General features: G+C 32.8%; 1 protein-coding gene across 1 annotated transcript; it reads left to right on the top strand.

Moving 5' to 3' along the window:
• Positions 1-205: 205 nt before the first annotated feature.
• Positions 206-9,949, top strand: LOTGIDRAFT_229745 (hypothetical protein; the record flags this gene model as incomplete). Its single annotated transcript, XM_009068233.1, has 12 exons — positions 206-737; positions 938-1,178; positions 2,810-2,891; positions 4,201-4,274; positions 4,659-4,750; positions 5,131-5,198; positions 5,683-5,784; positions 6,284-6,391; positions 6,732-6,824; positions 7,071-7,134; positions 9,345-9,462; positions 9,751-9,949. The coding sequence occupies 12 exons, from the start codon at positions 206-208 to the stop codon at positions 9,947-9,949; spliced, it is 1,773 nt and encodes a 590-aa protein (XP_009066481.1).
• Between the last annotated feature and the right edge of the window lie 663 nt (positions 9,950-10,612).

Raw genomic sequence — 10,612 nt, 5'->3', positions numbered from 1 at the left:
GAAAGTTAGTGAGGTGACACAAACTGAGTACGACTATGATCTTCCATCTACCTCTGCAGTGTATGAAGACCAAGAATTGAGCTATGTGAATATTGAACTAGACTCTCCAGGTAGTCACAGGGTTTTACGACCAAGGCCTGAAAAAAAAGAAAGCAGTTTTGATCAAAATGAAATCTCAGGCAACAGGATAATCAATGTGGAAAAAATGGTAGAAATGTGGAATATAGCCATTCAGACTCATGCAGACGAAGAGGCCGAGGTGTGTGCAGTACCACAATTTAAGATCAACACAGAAGAAAAATGGGGAATTGGATGGAAATATTCACTGAAATGCCTCAATTGTGGATACATCTCTCCTGTGGTAAAATTATACAGGGAAATCACGACTGGCAAAAGAGGTAGGAAAGCGGCTGCAGTAAACATTAACTTACAAGCTGGATTGCTAGACATGCCTTTAGGCAATTCAAGGACTAGGCTTCTACTAGCAGATTTAGACATTACCCCACCAGCTGAAAGTGGTATGTCCAAGTTATCCAGTTATGTGAGTTCAAAGACAACTGACTTGAACAATGAAAGCATGAGAACTAAGGTGGAAGAGGTGAAAAATGTCAATAGACGAAGAGGTGCTTCCAACCCTAACGTGATAAATGTGGCTTTGGATGGCCGGTACAATTGTCTGACCATAGGACACAGCAAGAAACCCGGACAAGGAGCATCCCAATCAATCGGCATTGCTTGTGAGACAAACACAGATAAGAAATATATCATAAGTGCTGTATGCAAAATAAACTTTGTTGGACTGGAGCGTGGCTAAGAAACACAGGCATTACTGTCAACTGTCCAGGACACGAGGGATGCACAGCAAATCTGACAAGACATGCACCTTTATCTGAGAGAGAAATGGGGAGAATAATTGGTGAAGATTTATCTATTCAAGGGGTGCTTATCAAGTTTGCCACAACAGACGGAGATTCAACGTCAGCTACCGGAATTGAAGAGGCAATGAGAACTTTACATCCTATGTGGAAAGTTGAAAGACTAGCTGACCCAGCCCATCTTAGTGCATCTCAGTTTCGCCAATGTTTTAAGGCTTATTTTAGCGACGGAATGTTCAGAGGCAAAACAAAAGTTGAAAAAACAAATCAAAAGAAAACTTTGAGTCAGGACATAAAATCTAGGTGTAGCCTTATGATCAAAGAGATGTACTCTACTTACTGCGGAGATGTGGACAAACTGAAAAAACAGCTACCGAAAATACTACAAGCAACTGTTATGTGCTACGATGGAGACTGTTCCAAGTGCCGTTCCAACTCTGTGGTCTGTAGTGGCGGTCACAGCAACAACTGGTGGAATTGATCCATGTTTCTGGCTTCAAACAACTTAACGAGCCTGGAAATGAATGACAATGATAAGTTTCTGTTAAATGAACTTTTGAAAATAAGATTAAGTGAAGAAGCCATTGACAAAACCCGTTATAAGACTGACACTCAAAAACGTGAGTCAATAAATCGATCCATAAACATTTCGCTTCCAAAGAGTGTCAAATATGGAAGAAATTCTATTGGGCGGCTATCATCGACTATTCTTCGATCAAATATTGGGATAAAGGAGGCAACACAGACAAAAGCAGAGTTTTTAGGGGCAAAATTGTCCCCTAAGAGTTTATAAGCACTAAGCAGTATTCAGAAGAAATCAGTGTTCCATAGAGATTATGAAACAAGACTAGAAGTTAAGAGAAGAAAGCTTCTCGCTCGAGGAAGAAATATCCATGAATTTGCAAAATATAAAAAATTCAATTCAACTGACAGTGGGTACAGAAAAGGACAATTAGACAAAATTTTACCTAGTGCTTTGCAGCAGTTGGAAGATGATCATTCTTATTCACATTCGAAATGATATTTAAATGTATAATTTGCCTTGAAATGAAAAAAGAAAAGAAAAATCAGTCTTTTTCTTAATAACGTGTTCTCTTTTATACTACAACTTTAAAATCTGGCAACAGAAGTGTCAAAGCCAGCATTAAACTAACCCTAACCCTACTTTTTGAAAAATATCAATTTTAAAAAATAAATGACCTTACCAGACAGGTCTCACTCCACTAATTCATTTGCCATCTCTTCCCATGTTAAAACACGAAATTCAACCTTCTATAACTTTTTCCAGAAATCTCGTTGAAAGCTTTCCAATATGTCAAATGAAAGCCTGACCAATTCTCAATGTCTCCTAAAAAATTCATTATATGATGACCATGAAAATTTTGAGCTACTAAAATTGAAAGTAGACTCCTACCGGTTATACTCATTCGCTAGACTTTGGCACTTCACAAAACGACTATTTTTAGAATTAGCCTTCCGCCTTTAAGTCTCTCATCATCTCACCAAATCTGAAAGATAATGCAATTTCAGACATCAAATTCCAAATCTAGACCAAATTTTACCCAAAAATAGGCAGGCAAAAACCCCAAAAAGGAGAGAGAAAGAAGATTTCTAAAAATAGCCTGGACTACATTCCAAAAAGGAGAGAGAAAGAAGATTTCTAAAAATAGCCTGGACTACATTCCTATACAATCATTTGCATAAAATGTTTTAGTGGAGTGAGTCCTTATTTATTAACTACTTCAAAATGTCAATCAATAGATTTGGAGCGTGCGGGGCCTGTAAAAAAGACTGTTTATTTTGACTTACATACTATGTAATCGTCAGTTAACAACTCAGAAAAGTGTCTTGTTTTTTAAATAGGTAAATGGTGCATGTTATGTTCTTTTTTCTGGTATTTCAGTAAAATATAGATTGCAATAAAAATATTTCAGGTATAGTGGACCAAAAGTTATTCAGTATTTAGCAGCCAGATTATGTGGTGATTATTCATCTATTCACTCTTGTCTCAGAGAAGTAAGTCTTTTATTGATGTATTATTTGATGCTGATTTAGGCAGTAGATAGCTGAACCTCTTTTTTGCTTGTCATTGTTTCCTTGTTAAAAATGTTATCTGGTTCATATGCAAAAATTACCATGATTGTATGAACAAAAAACCCAGAACACAGCCCAGAATTTAAAAATGCAACTTTCTCTTTAATCTTTCTTTTAGAATTATTGATATTTCATTATATAAAGTATATAACACTCATTGATTATTATTCATTAAAGGGACAGTTGCATGAGTCTCATACCTTAGTCTCAGAATCAAAACTTTTTTAACCAAGCCAATCAGTGGTGTACACAACTCACTGTCTAAATTTGAGCCTTCATTTCCATGAATTGTCTGTTTGAAAGTTGAGACACTACCATTTGTAGAAAAAAGAAAATTCTTATTTGAGATATTTTTGAAGGAATTATGCGATTTTTGTAACCTCTTTCTTACTTCTGAAGACTATTATATATACATCAAGTCAAATAAACTAATTTCGTGCATCTTCGGAAATAATTAATAATTCACATGTGCGACCTTGCACGACCTCTGCATTTGCTTGTTTTGAAATATATGGGTTGTCTGTACAATGTCAACTAGCAGAATTTTCTTGTTTATTCAAAGAAACGTCAAATTTATTTTTTATTTCTAACACATACAAAATGCCGGATATCGGTTAATACCAAATATCACAATGTTTTTATCGGCCAAATTTCCTTTCCTTTATAATTCCAAGCTGTAATCGGAATTCCAAGTGTCATACACTAGAAGATATTTCCAGTGAACCAAGTCACATGACAAACTTCTTGTCAGCAGAAAATGTGGACCATATTCTTATGTTGTTTCAATGAATTTAAGCAATAAATTACCTTTCACTTTTTACTTGCCTTATTTTGTCACTAATTTTTTTTTTAAATCATTGTTCTTTGAACGAATTGTCATTAGTTAAAAATACTAAGAGAAGATAATTATATCACTGGGTTTCCATACAAAGTGTTTTTCTCAACTTATTTATAGATCAATCATTGTATACGAAAATAGGTGACACATTTGGTAGCCATTGTCAAGTTGGTTACTCATGAAATATGGGTCAAGGTTGTGGATTCATAAAAGAAATTGAAACAAACCAATTTTAATTATTTTTTTAATTTTGATGAAATTTGATGTTGAATCCTTATATGCATGACTTTAGGTTCACCACTGTTTATTCAAGACTCAAATCAGCCCCCAATATAGTGCAGCTGTCTCTTTGAACAATTTGAGTAAAACTATGTCTTTACCTTCATTTAAAAGATAAATTTAAGAGATGAAGACTTCCAACCACATTCAATGCTTGATTTTGGTTCAGGATTAGGAACATCTGTTTGGTAAGTATTGTTTACAAAACTACTCTCTTGTCTTGTTGGCCATAGCACATGACCTGTATGATTGAAACATACAACAACACAATTCTAGATGGTAATCAAACACCATGATCTAATAATTCGAGAATGGCTTACTACAATTTTCTTTGATTTTAATTCATTTTATCTTAACATGAAAACACAACTTTAACCCTGTGCCTTCTGTTGAATAGTGACTAGTTGCATGCCTTTGTTGGATTTTCTTGAGTTATTGACATAAGGATGTTCTTAAAACTTGATATGTTTATCATCATGTGTAAGTTGAACAAAATATAGATACTTTAAGATTAAATTGTTCTGAAAAGTGGTGCCTTGTGACATATGAATATTGAACATCTATTTTGATAGGGCAAGTACTAAGTTATGGAAAAGAATAACAGAATTTTATTGTGTGGATTATTCTAGTGATATGAATACTGTAGCCAGACTTCTGTTACAAGGTAATAAGTTAGATATCTTTGGCTATGTGTCTGGTTAATGAAAATGGTTAAAGGGCCCATTATACCTTAATCTCAAAAACAGGAATTTTATAGTTAAGCCAATCATTAATAGTGTTCACAGCTCACAGTCAAAATTTGAGAATTCAAATCAATGTATGTCAAGAATTATCCATATTTGAAAGTTTAAATGATGGTAATCTATTCTCGAGGCTCAGCCATATATAGAAATAGGAAGTGAAATTCCTAGTTTGAGATATTTTTGAAATAATTACTTGAATCAACCCTGAAAATTGTGAACCTGTCCCTTTAATGAATTTTAAAATCATTTTGTATCCCAGTATTTGCCAGTAATAAGTATTGACATGTCATTGATTTTTCAGATGGAAAAGAAGATGGATATATGAAGGTACCTGTTGTATTTAGAAACAAACTGCCAGCTGATTATAAGGTAATATTAAAAAGAATTACTCGTCAAAATGAATAATTTATATTGTGTAATTATTGGGAGTTAATTTTATGAACTTTTGAGAAAATGATAACATTTTACATTGATTTGCATTCTTCTTCAACATTTAAAACTATCACATATTTCTACTGAGTTTCCCTTGAGCAGATAAACCTTTTATTAAGGACCAAGATAATAAATACCAAACAACACATTTGCACACAGCCATTTTAACATTTTAGTTTGTAATTATGAAAACATGCAAGAAATTCCTGAATTATGTAAGAGTGAAGGCAACCCCTCTTGTATCAAAAAATCATTTTCATGGATAGAAATTTGTCCCCTTTAAGAAACTTGGAAAAAAAGTACCATGCTCCTTTTTATTTTGAGGGCATGGTCTTCATAATGATTAAAACTGCATTGCCTTCGATATTCTTACCAGAAATATTACTTTGAAGCTATAAAACATTTTTTTTTGTATTTCAAGTTTGATCTAGTTATTTCTACATATACTTTAATGGAGATTAAAAGTGAACAAGAAAGAGCAAAGTTGATAGAATCATTATGGAATAGGACTGAAAATTATTTGGTATTTTAGTTTTTATTATTATCAGATTTGAATTTGATTCTTAAATATTTACCACCTTGATATTTACCATTGTGATCTATGGTTGAAAATAGAAGGAGAGGCAGCAAATTCCTCAACAGGACATTCAAAGACTGATGAAAAACAGATACTTTGCATTTTGGGCTATAAAGACAATATAATTTACATTCATCCACTTCCTGTTGTTGATTTTTTCACAAATAAATATTGTTTTCAACATTAGGTCCCAATATATACATCTCTGTTATCAAGTATGATTGTCAATTGCATTCATTTGTGAAACAATGGTTCAAAATCTGGTGGCGCTTATCTTTTTGTTCTAGGTATATTAACCCAGTTTTAATAACCCTTATGCTCTTAGTATGTATTGATCAAAAAATGAAGTTGGACAGATAAATTTGGGCATGTTAAAGGCAAGCAGAGGATGATTTTTCTGACTCAAGAATTTCATTTTGTTTGAGATATATCATATATTTGACAGGTTATTGTAGAAAAAGGCAGCTATTCAGGGTTTGCATTGATACATGAAACAAGACAGCATTTATTAAAGTTATCAAAACAATCAAAGAAAGGCCATATATTTTCTCCCGTAAGTACCTAATTATATTCTAAAATATATTGTTATATAATGAAAAGAAATGGCTAATTATTTGCTTGAATAGAACAGAATCATATAAGGTATGTCTGTATTATATGTCAGTTATTCCTAATGCCTTCGCTCATATTATTGTTTTCACTGGTAGGCAAACACAAAGAGCCTTATAGAAATAGAATATCCGAAATAAGAGGGATAAAGCTTGCATTTAAGCCTACAAAATGGTGTATGTTACTTGGCATGATTAAATATCTCTATCAATATTTGCTTGAAGTGGCTTTGTTTTCATGATATTAACAGTATTTAACAAAATCAACAAATGTTATATTTATAGTGTCCTCACCATGAGCCTTGTCCTAAATTAAAAGAAAAAAACTCTCCTTGTTTTTTTGAAGCCAGATATACTGATCTTGACCAGATGGAACCTGTAAGTAATTTGTATATTTGGTCAAAGCTGACACCCATGGTCGATTTCTGAAGCACTGTCGGTGAAGTCAGAATTTTCTTCAATGTTAAGGAAAATTTAGGATACAGGAAGATTGAAAATAAGAATCTTCAGATTGATCTTAATCTTGAATAAAATCTGTTTCCATTATCTAATGTAGCCTACTCCTAAATTTGAGCATGGACAGAAAAACATTTGACTGTTTTAATCAATATTTATAAATTACAGGAAGGGCTAGAGACAGAATATTTTAGTTATATTATTTTTAGAGTTGGTCCTAAACCTAACACAGGTTAGTTATTTTGTAAAGAAAAATTTTAAAAGGAGCAAACTTGAAAGCAACTGAAGGTTACTGATAAGTCACCTACCAGTAGTTTGTCAATCTAACCACAGATGATATAGAGTTAAAAAAAATAAGTGTATGTTGAGAAAATTATGAAATTAGAACCTTTTTTATACGCCCACATGTAAGATGGGCGTATATTGTAATCACCCCGTCGGTCCGTCCGTCCGTCCGTTCACATTTGGCTTGTGCTCACTCTACAGGCTACAGTTCTTTATGGATTCTTTTGATTTTTATTTTGTATGTCAATGTTGTTATGAAGATTGATTTTCGTGATGATCGGATAATTTTTAACCGAAATATCGTGTCTGACTTGACGTTTTTCTCTATTAGCTATATTGTGCAACTCGTGCTCACTCTACAGGATACAATTTTTTACAGATTCTTTTGATTTTTATATTGTGTGTCAATGTCATTATGAAGATAATCTCTATTGATTTTCATGATGATCGGATAATTTTTCACCGAAATATCGTGTCTGACTTGACGTTTTTCTCTATTAGCTATATTGTGCAACTCGTGCTCACTCTACAGGCTACAATTTTTTACAGATTCTTTTGATTTTTATTTTGTATGTCTATGTCGTTACGAAGATGATCCTTATTGATTTTCATGATGATCTATCGATTTTCATGATGATCGGATAATTTTTCACCGAAATATCGTGTCTGACCTGACGTTTTACTCTATTAGCTATATTGTGCAACTCGTGCTCACTCTACAGGCTACAATTGTTTACAGATTCTTTTGATTTTTATTTTGTATGTCAATGTCATTATGAAGATGATCCCTATCGATTTTTGCGATGATCGGATAATATTTCACCGAAATATCGTGTCTGACTTGACGTTTCACTCTATTAGCTATATTGTGCAACCCTGTAGTCACTGAAGACTGTTTAATCATTTCTGACAGCTGCCAGTGGGCTTATGTTACCTTGCCTGGCAAGCTATCTTTTACCAGTTTCAAGCAATGAACTTCATATAACAAAAATTACTCATTATGATGCATTATAATGTTACAATATAAATCATTTTTTATACGCCCACATAAAATGGGGGGCGTAAATTTCCATCCGTCTGTCCGTCCACAATTGCTCGTATGAGTGTTCGTAATCACCCAAGGATGAACCCTATTGAAATCAGAAGAAAAATATTTAGTATAAGTTATTGCCCTTGTTCTTGAAAACACATTCAATTTTTAGCTCGTAAACACTCTAGAAGTAACAATTCTTGATGGATTTTAACGAAACTTTGCATGAGTGTTCATAATCACCCAAGGATGAACCCTATTGAAAATATTTAGTATGAGTTATTGCCCTTGTTCTTGAAAACGCTTTCAAATTTAGCTCTTAAACCAGGGTTGCCTTGAAAAACCTTGATTTCAAAAAAAGTCTTTGAAAACACCATAAAAAACCTATTTTCTCTTGAAAAGTCCTTGAATTTTGAGTTGTGTATTGTGTATATTTTTATCATTAACCCCATTCACAAATATTAACTATCTTTATTGATTTCACAGTTCAGAAGTAAGGTACATGTGTATTCTGTCAGACTAATATCCTTGAAAAGTCCTTTAATTTCAAAGCCCAGAGTCCTTGAAAAGTCTTTGAATTTTTGAGGCAAAGTGCTGTATGAACCCTGTAAACACTAAAAGGCTTGATTCTTGCTGGATTTTGACAAAACTTGTTTTTTTATTCAGTCTTCTAGAGTTTTCATGAGCTAAAAATTGAACACATTTTCAAGAACAAGGCAAAAACTCATACTCAATATTATTCAGTATCACCCTAAAGAGTTCAAAAGAAGTGTATGTCTGAAGGTTGAATATTTCATACTGGTGATTGTTACTGTACTGCTGAATATTTTTATTCAAAATCAAAGCTGCTAGTGGGCGTATATTACCTGGCAAGGTATCTTCTATATAATGGTGTGTTCTCAAGAAATAGTGTGTCATTCTTTTTAACTTTCAAATGCAATTGTTTTGAATTTCGATGGTGAGCTATGAACAATATTATTGATTAGTTTAGATAAAAATTCCAGTTTCCAAGACATGTCTAATAAATTTATGAAAATAATTAAAACAATCCTTGTGACTTTATGCAATACTTTTCTTTCAATTATTCAAAAATATTCATAGAAATTGTATGTACTTTTTACTTGCAGAATCTTTTCCAAGGATTGTAGATGAGCCATTTAAAATGAAATCATGTACACATTGTCATTTATGTTGTTCAAATGGTAAATTACATCATGCAGTTATTAGTTCACAAGAACATGAAAAGTAAGTTGACTATTTTATATGTTGTACCAGGGTTGTTTTATACAACTAGAGACAGTGTAAGACAAGAAGAGTTTAAAGGTTTACCAGTAGAATATAGAATATTTTTTTAAATTCGCAAATTTTATGTTGCGAAAGCAAAGGTGAAGGCATGTAGGCTTAACCTCTGGTGATAGAGTATTAAATATAAGGTTATTAAACCTTATAATCAGATCTACATTGTTATCATGATCTTAAAATACAGTTTACATCTATGTCTTTTTGATTTACTTTACAATTCTGATTTTGTAGAGATTTGTATAGATGCAGTAGAATTCTATTATGGGGTGACATGTTACCAGTTAGAGACAAACAACTATCAGACAATAATGATGTCATATCTGAGAAGGATGACATGTTACCAGTTAGAGGCAAACAAATATCAGACAATAATGATGTCATATCTGAGAAAGATGACATGTTACCAGAGAAAAGCAACTGTGGACAATAATGGTGTCATATCTGACACTGTAAATTATCGCAACCTTGTGACCAATAGCAAAGTGAAGATATGATGGCAAGTTACTCCTGTGCCATTGCCTTCTATTGTATAGTAACTTACCATTCAATCACTCTAACTTCTAAACATACTATATTAAGTGATGATACTAGACAATGTTATCAAGTCCTTTGCTATAATTTGATGAATATAATGAATGACCATCATGAAAAATCTGATACTTGTTACTCTGTAAATTATTTTGCGATGAAACCTTATCCTCTTGATTAGCAGGTCAGGGGTAGGCTAGTGAATTATTGTAACTCATTTTAAAATAATAACAATTGATGATAATGAGTTGTACTATTTCATCATTTTTTCTAGCATCTTGAATGTGTTATATATAACAAAATTGTATTTGTTAGTGGTTTAGCACCAGAATAAAGATAGTGGACCACAGCCATATACGCCCTTCACGGCATGCGGATGATAAAAACAAAACATCCATTTTAAGTTTCATCAAAATCGGTTGAAAACTAAGAGAGTAATAGCATATTCAAGATTTTGGGGCAAGGGCAATAACTGCTTCTAACAGATTTCCATGAATATGTATACACATACCAAATTTCATTTGATTCCATCAAAAAATCTAGTTTTTAGAGCGTTTACAAGCAA

The sequence above is a fragment of the Lottia gigantea genome (assembly GCF_000327385.1).
Source record: "Lottia gigantea unplaced genomic scaffold LOTGIsca_9, whole genome shotgun sequence".
NCBI classification, from domain to species: Eukaryota; Metazoa; Mollusca; class Gastropoda; family Lottiidae; genus Lottia; species Lottia gigantea.
This window is presented reverse-complemented; position numbering and strand designations above follow the sequence as displayed.